This window comes from Boleophthalmus pectinirostris, unplaced genomic scaffold, assembly GCF_026225935.1.
Source record: "Boleophthalmus pectinirostris isolate CB_2022bp ecotype Guang Dong unplaced genomic scaffold, ASM2622593v1 HiC_scaffold_21, whole genome shotgun sequence".
In the NCBI taxonomy this organism is placed as follows: Eukaryota; Metazoa; Chordata; class Actinopteri; order Gobiiformes; family Gobiidae; genus Boleophthalmus; species Boleophthalmus pectinirostris.
In genome coordinates, this window is record NW_026571175.1 from 22,819,498 (window position 1) to 22,835,668 (window position 16,171).

Here is a 16,171-nt window from a genome sequence, read left to right on the forward strand (position 1 = left end):
GAACCTCTAAAGTGCCGAGCTGGGACCCCTGATGGGCCCCTCTGCATCCACCGTGTCCTGACTGAGATAGGGTCACCTCAGCTGTCTCCCAAAGGCTCACTCTCACACAAGTTAGCACGCATTCCTGCTCTGTTTAGTGTGGAAAATCATTCACGTCAACAAGACAAGGCCCACCACACCACAGGGGCATTCATTCACATAAGAGGACAAAATGGAGACAGATGGGCAATGGTCTCGTGAATGAGAACAACACAACCAAGATCAATTTTCAAATCAAAATTATGTAAAATATTTCCAACTTGAAGAGCCAACTTACAGGTCAGATCTGTGGAAAAGTGGGCCCCCTCACAATAAGAATACATGCAGTAGTTTTGAGAAATAAAAACACATGTGAATGAATAAATACAAGACATATTTTTTTAATGCCATACTCTGGAATATCCTAGGCAAAGATATTACATCACCCACCAGAAAAGTTACATAATGCACCTTTCAAGTAGCCTGATTCATCACTTTCACTTTGTGGAAACCGCCTGACCTTTTTTATTTAACCAATCGCTGCTATTTGGTTGTGATGTACGTAATGTGCCAAATCCCGTAGGAAGAAGAATAATTAAGTTTTTCCCCTTGATAAAATTCACCAAACATTCTCTTTGTTCCGGCTTTAAATCCTAGATCTCAGGAACTGTTGCCAACACAGAATGTATGGCTTTGTCTACATCCATCTTGACCGCTTTGTAAACTGTTGCGCTGTGCCACAAAAGGGACCCAGTCATGGCTTCACAGCTCTTTGCTGATTGGCTGGTGTGCGGTCTACAACTTCCGGGGTTCTTGCAAACCGTCTAGTGTATTTCAGTTCCTGACAGTTGCTGGAGAGAAATGAAATTCAGCGGAGGCACTAGGTGGCACCAGTCTGGCTACCTTTAAAGTACTGTATGATGTAACATGCTTTATTGTAAAAAAAAGAAAAATAAACAACTAAGCAGACCTTCTTTTGCCTCATGGCTTTTTACATCTCTACATTTACATTGACAATTGCCATATTGAAGTACACAGTATGTCCTTTCACTTTCTGTAATTTGATATTTCTTAAATGAAAAGAGAACATGTCAAACCAATATCTAATCCACGTGAGATAAATGACCCAATTACATTTGTGAGCAATAATGAGTCTTGACGTGTCTCCGGGCTACGTCTCATCAGATATCTTTAGAGAACCAGACTTCACCTGTCACCTGGCCAGACTGTCTCCGTTAATTTTTCCGAAATCAAGATCTATTCCCAACACTAATGTATGAAGTATGTTGGCTGTCTCTTTCTTTCTCTCTCTCTGTCTGTCTCTGTCTCTCTCTCTCTCTCCTCCAAAATATTCCTGGAAACGAACTGACGAACTTTTACTCACGGCTTCCCTTTCCCAGTCTGGACTCCAGGAAGCAGAGTGTTCCTGTTGTTCAGACTCACAGCTTATTGTTATCTCAAACAACACCACTACAGCTAAGGACCTCTCTCCTCTTCCTATGTGGGATTTAAGGACTTCTTACTCAATACCAGGTCTAAACCAGGATTTATTCAGGGTAACTGGGGTAAAACCAGGACTACTTAAAGTTGCACTATGTCACTTTTTGGTTGGGGGTCCGTCACCTGCTTCTTTCTATGGATATGTCATTTCTCTGCCTGAAATGTTCCACAGTATGACATTAAGCAGCTCTACCTTACATTTATTCAATTACAGGTGGTTTTATAGCTCAAAAATACCTAGAAAAACAAGCATTCTGACCATGAGTAAGGGTAGCCTCTCCACAGATCTGACCTGTAACACGGTCTGGTTTGGTCTCCAAGACGATAGAAAGGTTTAATACCATATTGTGAAACTTTCCAGGCAAAGTTACACAATGCACCTTTAAGAGTCCTATATTACACAAAATTAACTTGTTAACTAATTTGAGTTAATGTTCCAACTTTGAGCAAACCAAACACACACAAAACAAAATAGCTAGAAAAATTAACAAGCCAACTGAATCACTTAAAATCTTCTAAACTCATGATCAAAATCACTTTACTTTACTTTTTACTCTTTCAGTACATTTTTAAACAGGTACTTTGATACTTTTACTCATGTAGATTTTTTCATGTGATACTTTAACTTTTACTTGAGTGACTGTTCCCCCTGTATCTGTAATTTTACTGAGAAAGTACTTCATCAACCCCTGCTGTATTCACTGTGACTGAGTGGCACTCTCACAGCAAGAAGGTTTCAGGTTTGACTCCGGTCTGTGTGGAGTTTGCATATTTCTTCCAGTGTCTGTGTGGGTTTCCTCTGGGTGCTCTGGTTTGCTTCATTAACCCAGAGTGTGCACAATAGGTAAAATCCTCTGGCTGATACAGTCTTGACCAGACCCAGCTCAAGATGTGGAAATGGGTCCCCATAGGCTGACTGCCTCTGACAGACTGCCCCAGTGGTACTGCAGAATGTGTCAAATGCAAAGGAAAAATTACCCTATTGGGACCATAACCTTAACCTTATTCATTGCACAAAAATCGGCTAGTCTCTGTTCTCTTTTGGTTTCATTTAAGGGTCCCATATTACACAAAATCAACTCTTATGAGCTTTTAGCCATGTTGTAATGTTGTTACCTCCTCAAAACCCAGAGTTTTGTTTGGTTTCATTCACACACACTCACTGAGTGAATGAAAACACAACTCCAGATATATTTGTGATGGGGGAACAACATTATAACATACCGTATTTTTCGGACTATAAGTCGCCACATTTTTCATGGTTTAGGTGGTCCTGCAACTTATAACCCGGTGCGAACTTATATATTAAAATTTTCATACCGACACCTGCAAGAGGCTCTAGGCTTGTGTGTCAGTATCTGCTACTACTATTACTCCTGTACCACTGTCAGTTCGCGACCTACTGCACATGTCTCCTGCAGAAAGAGACACTGTCCTCTCTGGTATCATGTCAGTAGATCGCACCATTACTTGTGTAGCACTGAAAATCAAAAAATTTAACAAATAAATACAACTGAGAAGACTGAACACAAAAGCCCCTAAAAAGAAAATTATATTTTGCAGATTACAAGTTGCAAGTAGTGAAATGAGTAGCAGAAAGAAAGTTTGTAGCAAGAAACTTGTGACAACTGGGAGGGTGCGCCATGCAACTTTCCTGGAAGTCATTGGATGGATCAACAAAGCCTGGACTTCTCACAAACTCTGGAGGTTGGTGAGTCACTCAAAAGTGACACAGAGGATGAAGAATTCAATGGATTTAGAGATTTGGAGTGAGATTGAGACTTCGGTAATTTTTATAAAATATATTTCCCCAAAAAAGTCCGAGTTATAGTCGGGTGCGACTTGTTATGTTTTTTCTTCTTCATTAGGCTTTTTTTTTTTTTTTTTTTTTGCTGGTGCAACTTAATAAGATAGATCAGAAAATAACATTGGCCATTCAAGCAATTACTGTATTAGTTTTAACAAGATCTAAACCAGAACTAAACCACTAAACCAGTACTTAGCTACAACTAAACCAAGACTAACACAACTGCTCTCTATCTCTTTAGTTCTCAAGTAGCCTTTTCTCCACTATTATCTTGATCCCCTCTTGCTCACAGCTCTGCTCCACACATTCTTATCTGGACCTTTCACTTGACTAATATTGACAAAACCAACAAGATAATGTCAACACAAATCTCCATTACCACTTTTCCTGTTTTATCTGCTACTCCCATCTCCCTCTCTTCGGGTGGAATCACACAGAGTCCATGTATTTTCGTGAACCGGCGTATATCAAGTATCTGGCGTTTCCATCTCTCCTCACTGTCTTTCGCACTCTAACCTGAATGAGAGCCCCTTGTGGTGGGAACAGAGGTGCAAAGCGTGGCCTCTTGCAGGGTCCGAGGTGTTGGGGGAATTGGGGAGAAGTGGTAGAGAAGAAACAGCTGGATTTAATGCAGCGTTAAGGTCAGTGGTTGTTCAAACTGCACCTGCGCACCAGTCAGACCCAGACCCCGCCTCCCCCCTCCTCTCTGCTCAACCTTTGGCTTCTGTCTGCACCTCCACTGTGAGCCGAGGCCACCACCACCGCCTCAGATTCCCAGGCTCTGCTGAAATGTCATTCACAAAACAATGGTTATAGCCCTTCATTTACAATCAGTGGTGAGAGAAGTCCTTGTTACAATACAGATACCAGAGCAAAAAAAATCTCAAGTAGAAGTAAAAGTACCATATGAAAAAAATCTACTTAAGTAAAAGTATTAATAGTTTAAACATTTTTTTAATGCACTGAAAGAGGAAAAAAAGACACATTCAAATCACATCATTGGCCGAGCGGTCAGATCCACTGACCCACAGGTTGCTGGTGAGATTCCAACTTCCACAGATGAATGCTGTTATGGTAAATGGTCACATTTTTATATAGCACTTTTCCATCTTCCACCTTTGCTTTACAACAAGGAACTACTCACCCGTTCATACACAGACATGCATGCGCAAAGTGGGTTAAGCGTCTTGCCCAAGGACACAACAACAGAATTCATCTGTGAGAGCTAGAATCGCCCCGCCAACCTGTCAGTCAGTGGATCTGACCGCTCAACCAGTGATGTTTTTTGTTCATGTAGAGATCCAGATTCAAACCGCCATCCTTCAAATCTGTGGACAAACACTCTACCAACTGATCTATTGCCTCCCCTGTTGTTGTGTCATTGAGCAAGACACTTAACCCTCCTCACCCCCAGTGTCTGTGTATGCTGCTGTGTGAATTGGTGTGTGGTTCTTTGACATAAAGTGCTTTGAGCACCTTGAAGGTGGAAAAGCCAGAATGTGACCATTTACCATTGAGTTATAATGACACAATGCCTGGTCAGACCATCTGCCCCTATTGATTAGTGATCAGACGTGGACAGAGAAATAAACATCACTAATATAAATTTGACCTTTTACACCTGCTTGTCTCCATGGAGATGTTATTTCCTTGCCTGTAATGGTCCACTCCATGGACCTCTATCTATCTTAATAAAGGTTATGTTATCAAGTTACTGGTTACATTTAAAGAGAAACAACTACTCTCTGTAAGCAAGTTTTGGCATTTTTTTGCAATAAATAAATAGGCAATAAATAAATAGATCTAATGCCATACTATGGAACATTTCAGGGAAGCAACAACATCTCCATGGAGACAAGTAGGTAGCGTACCCTCCATCAGAAAAGTTGCGCAGTGCATCTTTGAGGCCAGTTCTATCTGAAAGTTTTCAGACAGTTGAGTTAGGGGAATGCAGGAGCTCATTTCCCTTTGTTTGTGTGGGGGCCACCCGTCAGACAGGTGCAATAAACAGTTGATCATATCTTTGGTTAATTATTGTGCGAGTCTTGCAGGCAGCATTTCATTCACTTCTTCTGAGAATAAAAGGGGTTATCCGAATATGTTTTTGCAGTGCCTTAACTAGACCACTTCACTGGACTGCAGATTGGAGACAGATTGATTTATTGACCAAAGCTCTCTGGGCCCTCACACTCTCTCCATTGTCAGTATCTCCGTGTTTGCTCATTAATTTTCTCATGCTTTGCCCAGAGCATGGAAGCACGCCGAGTCCACCCACACTGTCATGGTCCTACTGTATGCATATCATTTAACTCTATAATTAAAATATGTGATCTATTTCAAGAGCCATGATGTAGATTTATGTGTGTGTGTTTGATTTTAAATGTATGGATTTGTTTGTACAATCACAATAAAATATTTTTTGTTGTTTTTTTTTTTTTTTAACATGTTTTCCCCTCTCCCTCCCACTCTCAGTCTGTTCACAGAGTCTGCCAGACCTTCACAGTTGCAGGTAAATGACAACAAACTCATTAGGACAAACGGAATAAAATGTGGCAATATACTATTGTATGCATGGAATTGTTTACTGCTGTTGTGTCCATAAAGGTGCATTGCGTAACTTTTCTGGAGAGGGTCCGCAATCTGTTTGTCTCCGTGGAAATATTTGGGTTTATATTGTCCACAGTATGCTATTAAACGAATGGATCTTACAGGTGTTATTTATTGCTCAAAAGTACCTTTCAAAACATTCATTCTTTCTGTGAGTGGGTCGCCTCTCCAAAAATCTAACCTGTAATTTGACTTGCAAGTTCCCGTGGAGATTCATAGAGTTATGGCCATACTGTGGAACATTCTAGGCACATCTCCATGGAGACAAGCAGGTGAGGGGCCTTCCTGCAGACAAATTACACAATACACCTTTAAACAAGACACCTCACCCACACTCTGTCTGTTTGAATGTATTTTCGACTAGAGCAGCCAGACAATATTTGATAAGGGCAAATTTGAGAGGGTTGTAAAATGTAATCCATAAATTGCACTAAACCTAAAGAACGATCTGGGACTAAATTAAACTGACATAAACCAGGAATAATCCAGGAATTACAAATCCACTCATCCAATCCAAATGAATAGTTTTCCTCCCGCCCCTGTACTTATAGTGCATGTGCCTCTCTCCTCTCTCTTCTCTCCCCCCTCCTCCCTCCTCCCACTCCAGTCTGTGGTGTTGTGTCTGCCAGGCCCCTCACGGCTGGAGCAGGTTTCCGCTCTCGTGCAGGGGAACACGAGCTGGGATAATCTGGCACTGGAATACTCAGAGAAATACTGTCTGTTCCCATTCAGCTCAACACCACAAGTGTACTACTTTATATTACAACTAACATTAACCACTTCCTTTTACTTCTTGTTAAGTCGAGTTTGGCAATGCCAGGCCTGAAATTATCCAAATGACTCTTGTGAAGGTCTATGGAGTTCAAAAACACAGTGGAGCGCTTCCTGTATTACCACATGACATCAGTGTTTTCTGTTTGAGAGCAGAACCCAGCCTAAATGTGCATGGTGTATGTGTTAAACAGGTGTGAATGAAACAAAACACAACTCTGGTATGTTTTTGAAGAGGAAATAACATTAACAATAACACAGAAAATAGTTTAATATGGGACACTAAATTAGCAACAGAAAGAAAGTACTCTCACAACTGCCAAAAGTTTTGTTAAATCCACCAAAAAAAAAAAAAAAAAGAATACTTATGGACTTATGGGGATATAAATCAAAACAGCATCTCGTGATAGTGTATCAACTAGATAAGTATCACAAAATATCAATATGCATTTTTTTTGGCCACATCCTTAACTTCTGCTGCACTGCCCAGGACACACACTCACCCTGATGTATAGGAGATGATACAGTGTAATTCTGGGGGGTGTCTATTTGCAAATTAATGACTCAATCTGTTCTGTCTTCTGATGAAGGAGATCTGCAGGTATCCCACAATGCACCCCATATGGTAGATCGTATACTGTATTTCAACAATCCTACAAGATATAGGCTAACAAATGACCCTAAACATTACATAAGCAAACTGAAAACCTATACACCACAGGGTATGTATATATATTTGTGAAAAATGAATATATGACAAATGCTTCTTGCCAAAATCTGTGAATAATGATCATATTTTATTGTGTTTCTAAATATTTAATGTTAGTCTTCCTCTAATGATGTTGATAGATAAAGCTGAGCCGCTACCATAGAGTCAGTGCTGCTTTAGACGTCCCCTATTACACAAAATGGATTCTCGTGAGTTTTAAGCCATGTTAAAATGTTATTACCTTATCAAAAACATACCTGGAGTTGTGTTTTGTTTGAGTACACCTTAGTCTGTCTACATCTCTAAAGCGCAAAATCCACCTTGTGATGTAATTATCTTGAAGCGGTAGTGTTCAAGTTAACAGCTCCATTTACGTTTTGATTAGTACAGATTGGACATTCCTAGTGAAGTTTGTTGAGTTTAAAAACACAGTGGAACACTTGCATTACCACAGGACATCACAAGGTGGAAGAGTGTTTTCTATTTGAGAAAAAAAACTTTAAATATGCAGGGTTTGTGTGTTAAACATGTGTGAATGAAACAAAACCCTTTCAGATGTGTATCATAATAGAAATATTTAAATCTTTTTGGGAAAACATTAACCCTGGCTCCCTGACAACAAAAACTCACTCCAGGCAGCTCTCATGCATACAGAATCTTCATTATAGTGGAGCAAATTAACCCCGGTCAAGCTCTACTTCTATTACTATGGCAATAGAGCAGTGTTTTCAACCTCTTATGAGTCACTGCACACTTTTTGGAGAAATAATTTTGTGGCAGAAACCAGCGAAAAAATAACCAGATTATGGTTTAGAAATTACCTTGGTGCTATAACTTTCTGGTTCACTGGATTTTGCAACAGTGGTGATTTTGGTTTCTTTTCTTGGTCAGAGTAGACCTGTCTTGACAAATATATATCGACTTACCGTTCAATATATGAAAGCTGGAACTCATTACAGCTGCAAACTAAGTACTAAAGTGTACTCATGTTTTTATAACAGATGTAGATTTATATTGTCACTTTGAACTAAAATCGCACATTATTAAAAGTATACCTGGCAATCCCTCAAAGCTCAAACAAGGGCCTTAGAGAATTGTCCTTGCCTGTATATCCACACTACCATATGCATTACAACCATCATTTTTCATCACGAAACCCCTCAATTTATATACTCAAAGGTCACTCGAATTGTTTAGGTTATAAAATGCTCTCAGGAGATTTATTTACAGTATATTTACAAAGTAGCTACCACTTGTCTTGATGTACCAAACATGAACTGCGCTGTCCTAAAAATAGTCCCATCTTCAGTTTGTTGGATGTGATGGTGTTTATATCTAGTGTCTCTTCTCTGACCTCTCCCTGGCAGCTAAAGTGACTCATGTTTACATCCCTGTCTCTGCTGATTTCACCCTGGGGAGGGCTGTTAACACTGCACCTGGACAGTTCAGCACCCCGAGCGAACAGGCGCGCCCCCATCTGCACCTCAAGGAACAAGGAGATCTAAAAAAAGCACACCACACCGGCCCCTAATGAATCTGCTGCCGAATTCCTCACTTTGAAATAACATTTGTTTTCGTGGATAGCTTTCAGCAAGTGCTAATGGTGATTCAATTATCAAAATTGTTTTCTCTAATTACAGAGGATGGCACAGAGGGGCATTTAAAGGTCCATTGTGGTTAACTGCCCTGCTGGGAGCCCCATTTAAGATGTTAGAACAAAAAGGTTCTCACACTCAGACCACTTTTAACAAATTGCTAAAATGTCATGTTATTATAATGAAATAGCTATATTAAAATGCATTATAGGTGATAGTGGCTGTTTCATAGAAGTTAATTCTGTTTGTTAATTCTGGCTATTTTCTGGATTCTTTTTAGCTTGTGTTGCATGAGGAGGAAGAATGAGTGTCAGGTCATGTATACACATTCTATTATACACAAGAATGCAGCAAATTTACACAATATTGCTTGAAGATTGTATATAAAAAATAGGCCTACAAGAATGATCTTCATTCACTACAATGTATTTTATAAAAGATTTCATCTCATTCAGAGCTATTAAACAAGTTTAAAATATTTTACTTGCGGTGTGTGGTGGCATATGAGCAAAAACCCATAGCAAAAATACGCTTTTTGAATGTCCAAATATAATAACTACGATTCCCATGATGCACCGCTAGTTGTGACGTCATAAGCCGGCGCAAGGCTGAGTTGGCGTTTGAGAGAAGGTAAATATCTGGATATCAATCAAATTATTTAATGTTTCCACAACTAAATCTATGACTTTTATGGGCTTGTACGTTTTGCTTAACTTCTCTCACCCTTTATGCGCAATTATGAATCTTATTTTTTCGTGTTAAGTCTGTTTATAACGCGATGCTAAGATGTGGAGCTAGTCCATGACAATAATTCATTCAGTATTTCTTCTCTTTATTCACTGTTTACATGTTTTACTTTTGTCACAGGGTGTTTTTTGGTTCGGATCGGGTCCCGGGACATACCTCTCGCCATGACTAAACTGGTGGAGTGGCTGGTTGGAGTGACGGTGATCCTCGTAGCCTGGGCGGTGGTTTCTTTCGACCTGTTGGAGCTCAGATTACCGGACACGTACCGGGAGGTGGCCTGGCCCATGCCCCTGTACCTGCTCGTGTCTTTCGGCTGTTATTCCCTGGCCACGGTGGGGTACAGAGTGGCCACGTTTAATGACTGTGACGAGGCTGCGAGAGAGCTACAGGAGCAGATCAAGGAAGCCAAAGAGGACTTGAGGAAAAAGGGATTAAAGATGTGAAAACTTTTGCAGAACTGAGTGACAAAAACTGGAAATTCTCCTGTCCAATGCTGTGCAGAGAATGTTTGTTACGAAATATGAATGTGATGGAACAATAGAAATATTTTTGTAAAGCTAGCTAATGTGACCCTGAAGCCCATGAGCGTTTGTTTACAGATATCCAGTTCAGATAGACTGCAATTATTCATAATGCATTCAATGCAGTATATAGCTAGGCTTAAAATGAAATGTGCAGTCACAGTAGATATGGACTGAAAATGAGTTTTACAAACATTATAAAAGTCCTGTATTACACTCTTGTGAGCTTTTAGCTATGTTACAATGTTACCTCATCAAAAACATACCTGGAGTTGTATTTTACTTCATTCACACATGTTTAAGTAACCCTTTATTATTAGTCTGTCTACATCTCTAAGATCAAAATGCTCTGTTCCATCTTGTGATGCCACGAAGAGGTAGTTTTCAACAGTTTTCAGCTACATTTTACCTTTAGTTCAGTAAAGATTGACAATTCCAGGGCTGCAATTATTCAGATGATTCTAATAAAGGTGTACAAAGTTTAAAAAAACACAGTAGAGCACATCCTGTAGTTACCACATGACGTCACAAGGTGTTTTCCACATCACAGAAGAACACAGCCTAAATATGCAGGATTTGAACATGTGTAAATGAAATAAAACACAACTACAGGTATGTTTTGGATGACATTATAACATAGATCAGAATATAGTGTAATATGGGGTTTTTTAAAGATGTACTATGTAACTTCTCAGAGGATAGGCAGCCAGCTTGTCTCCATGGAGTTATTGCTTTGCCTGAAATGTTCCACAGTAGTGCACTAAACATTTGTAACATTAAGTTGCAGTTGTTTTTTTTTTTACCTGTTTCTCTCCTGGGTGTTCAAATGAGTTAAAATCCATCCTGTGGGGCATTTCTGGTAAATCCACCTTCTATCAGTAAAATACATAGTGCATCATTAAGAAATATATTGTACACTGTCTGTTTGATACATTTGTTAGACAATAAAGCAAGGTCATTGCTAGTTAAGAAATAGTTGCAGATTAAAAAAAAAAAGACAAACGAAATCCATACAAAATAGTGTCAGTTTTGGTAGTTGTGTAACCAAGATATAATCAGTTTCACACAGATACATTGCACATTTCTCAGTCTTGTACCAGTCTAGGCTTACAGTACTTTGCTGTGACATGATTCACACGGGTAACACTGGGGATGTTGTCTGTTGTATGTATGGATGTCTCAAGATTTTTATCTCCAAACATGTACATTCCTTTGTCCACTTGCAGACATGTGCCCTGTGGCTGTTCTGTGGATGCTTATTAAATTCAAGGCTATTTTCTTCATTCTCTTTTTTGTGTTGCATGTGGAGAAATATAGATTTTCACAAGGTCAGGCGATGCACATGGAGGAATTCATGTGATACATTTTTGCTTGAGGATTTTGTAGCTCAGTTGGGAGAGCATTTGTCCACTGATCTGAAGGTTGGTGGTTCAAATAACACTCTTGACATAAAAAAATATATCTATCATTAATTGAGCGGTCTGTGCGAAAGCTGCTATGGACACACCTCACCCCAGTGTCTGTATGCACTGGTGTATGAATGTGTGTGCGAATGGGTGAGTGGTTGAGTGGTTTCTAGATGTAAAGAGCTTCGAGTTTTTGAAACTGGAAAAGACAAACTTTAACGATCCACAAGGGAAATGATTTGGACACAGTAGCTCACACATCACATGAAATTATAATAACAAAGAGCAAAAAGTGTAAATGATAATATTAAATTCTAAAAAAGTAGCAAAAAATAGCAAGACACTGGTGTCAAATAAGGCATAATTATATAAATGTATATGTAAAATTAAAAATAAAATAGAAAATAAGTAATCCAAATATCTCAGCAGTATACATGAGGTTATAAAGAAGATAATATAATGATTGACAGAACATAGGGTTTTCTGTTACATAAGGGTTGTTGCACAGTTGTATAGAGTATGGTATGAAATATGATATTTATTATGCTCAAAAAGACAAATCTCACATCTAATTTAACATGTAAAATTTTCCACCATTTTCTCCCTTCAGAGGTAAACACTGGTGAGATAATATGTTTTTTTGAGTTTATTCACTGTGTCCCTTTGTACTGGTTTTAAAAGGCTAGCTGCTCTCATTCTCTTTCAAACAAAGCTTAGCCCAACCAAAGGTATCATTAAATGGTTTCAGAATCTCCACGTAGTTTCTGAACGCACACGAACTGGCACTTTCTTTTCTGTGCCTTCTGGTTGAGTCTGGTATCAAGCCTCGCGACGTCAGCCCCCCGCGAATGTCTGCAAGCTGTTACAAGAGCAGCCGATGAAAGCCAACCTGTTATTTACCAGAAAATGCTCTACTTTTGGCACTTAGACCAAAGACTTCCCTCTGTCTGCTGCTCTGCTCCTGCTCGTATAACCACATGTGAAGTAGTTCATCATTCATCTTTGTAATTATCCTACCCCAAAAAAATGATATCTCTGAAATTAAAGGGCTCATATTACACAAAATGGATTCTTATGAGCTTTAAGCCATGTTATAATGTTGTTACGTCCTCAAAAACATACCTGGAGTTGTGTTTTGTGTCCTTCACTCATGCTTGAACAACCCTTTATTTTGTTTATCTGTCTACATCTTTAAAGCTCAAAATGCTCTGTTCCACCTTGTGAAGTCATGAAGTGGTATTTTTTAAGTTAACAACTACGTTTTATCTTGACATCACAAGGTGGAACATGAAGTATTTTCTGTTTGAGAGAAGAACTCAACCTAAATCTGCAGGGTTTATGTGTTAAACATTTGTGAACGAAACAAAACACAACTCCAGGTACGTTTTTGATGAGGAAAAAACATTATAACATAGATAGGAATAGGAAAATTGTGTAATATGAGTCTTTGTCTATAGCAGACGAAAGAGGAGTCAGTTCAGGCCATGTGGTATTTTTAGACCTCGTACAGTAAACATAGAGTTCTGTTTTAATCCTTTATGTCAAACCTATAACTGTAAGTGGGCTCTAGTCTGCACTTAACCCACTGCTTTTACATAAGTACAATATGTAATGTGACATACTTTTGATATCAGAAATGACGTCAAAACATTAGATGCCTTTTTATTGCAGTGCATTTTTCTCAGAGGCAACACAAGTTCTGTTAAAATAATACAATATGAATTTAAAGGTGTTCTGCACAACTTTTCTGGTGTTGGGTCTGCCATGTGTTTGTCTCCATGGATATGTCATTGCTCTGCCTGGAATATTCCACAGTATGACATTCAACAGTTCTACCTTACATTTATACAATTACAGGTGTTTTTGTAGCTCAAAAATACCTAGAAAAAGACATTCTGACTGTGAAAGGAGTTGCCTCTCCACAGATGTGACCTTTAACTTGGTCTAGTTTGGTCTCAATGAAGATAGAAAGGTTTAATACCATACTGTGAAACATTCCAGACAAAGCAATAACATTTCTATGAAGAAAAGCATTCAATGAAAGTTACACAGTGCACCTATAATTAATAAAATCAATCAGAAAATGCTACTTCAATAAATATGTAGCCAAAAAGCCTAAATATAACTTTTCAGGGGAAAATAAAACTAATAAAAAGTGAAACTAAACATAACTCCAGTTCTTTCCACAGGACTTTAGAGACACACAGTAGCTCACACATCACAATATTATAATAAAGAGCAGAAATATAAATGGTAGCAAAAATAGCAAAAGACTGGTGTCAAATAAGGCGCAATTATATAAATGTACACTACCGCTCAAAAGTTTTAGAACACCCTAATTTTTCCAGTTTCCAAAGGTAAAAACTGAACAGCTAGAGGTTAAAAAAAAAGATAAAAGATAAATAAACACAAGTCCAAGCTCTGCCAAAACTACCTCAGGAAAAAAGAACAAGATGGTGAGCTTGAAAACATGGAGTGTCCAGCACAGACTTAAACCCCAGCGAGCTGATTTGGGATGAACTGGACAGAAGAGTGAAAGCCGAGCAACCTGCAAGTGCCACACATTTATGGAAACTTCTGCAACAGACTTGGGAAAAACTTTCTGAATAATATTTGATTTCTGCTGTAAAAAAAACAAAAAAAAAAACAAAACAAAACAATGCCACGAGTATGTTCAGCTGTTATATCTGCCAAAGGTGAACACTTTCATGAATCAAAAGTTTAGAATATGATTTGGTCAACAGTAAACAGTAAACAGTAAAAAAATGGAAAAAGTGTGGTGTTCTAAAACTTTTGACCAGTAGTGTATATGTACAGGTTAAAATTAAATATCGTTAGGAAAAACAGTGCAAAGATGATATAATGATTGATAGGCTTGATAGGGTTAAATTTACATAAGCGTGAGTTGTGGTAAAGTTGTACAGAGTATGGTATGAATGTAGTCCTGTATTTCTCATCATCTTTCTGTGATGGTTTTATACAATACAGAAGAATTTTCTCATAGAGTAAGGACTTCTATTCAGCTTTGTCAAGTCAATAATTCTTCAAAAGTGTGTTCAATCAAATGTCCTCACAAATTCTCACTAAGAAATAAAGTCTTTACCACATAAAGTGCAGAGAAAATCGCCACCATTATTTCAGTTGCTCCGATCTCATATTATATCTTGCGTAGAAGAGGATGCTCTGAGGACAGAACAGTAGCTTAAGTCACTCACAAGATCCATAATAATGATCGTTCAGTAATTCAGCGTCTGAGCCAGCCAACACTTTTAACTCAAAGGTGAGAGGTTTCACTTCTCCAGAGACACAAACAGAGAGAAGCCCACCCTGCATTTCAATGGACTTGTGCAACTTTATAGAGCTGCTACACTGTGACACTGCATTCATTTATCAGAACAGAACTTATCAGCTTATCGTGGTCAGTTTTGCACAGAGATTGCAAAACTCATGATGGTGTCAGGAGGTCATTTAAAGGTCCAATACCGAGCAAAACTGACTCTGAGGAGCTTTAAGTCATGTCAAAAACATACCTGGAGTTGTGTTTTGTTTCATTCACACTTTCGAGAACGGTAATCCTGGTTTATTAGTCTGTCTACATCTCCAAAGCTCAGAAGGCCCTGTTCCACCTTGTGATGTTATGAAGCAGTAGTTTTCAAGTTAACAACTACCTTTGACTTTTGTTCAGTACAGATTGCGAATTCCAGAGCTGAAATCTTCCAAACGTACAGTATGGGTGTAAAAACTCACTAAGCTTATCACATGACATCACAAAGTGGAACAGAGTGTTTTTGTTTGAGAGGAGAACTCAGCCTTAATATTCAGCTTGTGAGTTAATCATGTGTGACTGAAACAAAACACGACTCCATGTATGTTTTTTGATGAGGAAACAACATTATAACAGATAGATCGGGAAACAGTGAGATATGGGCCATTTAAGGAAGCTTGGCAGGTCACAGAGAGTTGAAAGAGAAACTGGTTTTTCTGTTGTTGTATTATTTATTCTTTCTTGTTTCACAAAGTGGTAAGTCATGTTCATTTGTTTTCATGTGAAAACATCCGACTTCACTGAGTCGTGACTTTCTCAAGGGAAAAATACAATCACTTTGTGTTTACTAACAAAGAAGTCAAAGCCACAGTGTATTTGAGATATTATTTATGTTTTATTTAACAGTCCGATCACAACAGCCAGATCTCTCACAATCACATAAACAAAACGGATTGGCCAAATACAGCGGTGAATGAACAACTCAATTTTGTTGCTTAAGTAAAAGTAAAAGTATAGCTGTTTAAAAATGTACTTTAAGAGTAAAAAGTAAAAGTATTTTGCAGAGATTTTTAGAACAATTAAAGGATGAAATGTAATGATTTTGAAAAAGACTGCAGCAGATTTTAAGTGATTCAATTGATTTCTTAATTTGTCGAGCTGCTTTTGTGTATTTGGTTTGCTAAAATTTGGGACGTTAACTCAAAAAATAAAATAAAGTCTCTGC

General features: G+C 38.5%; 1 protein-coding gene across 1 annotated transcript; it reads left to right on the forward strand.

Moving 5' to 3' along the window:
• The first annotated feature begins 9,595 nt into the window (after positions 1–9,595).
• dpm3 (dolichyl-phosphate mannosyltransferase subunit 3, regulatory) lies at positions 9,596–11,553 on the forward strand. Its single transcript, XM_020932846.2, has 2 exons — positions 9,596–9,637; positions 9,875–11,553. Exon 2 carries the CDS (start codon positions 9,919–9,921, stop codon positions 10,195–10,197), a length of 279 nt encoding a protein of 92 aa, XP_020788505.1. The 5' UTR covers positions 9,596–9,637; positions 9,875–9,918; the 3' UTR covers positions 10,198–11,553.
• The last annotated feature ends 4,618 nt before the right edge of the window (positions 11,554–16,171 follow it).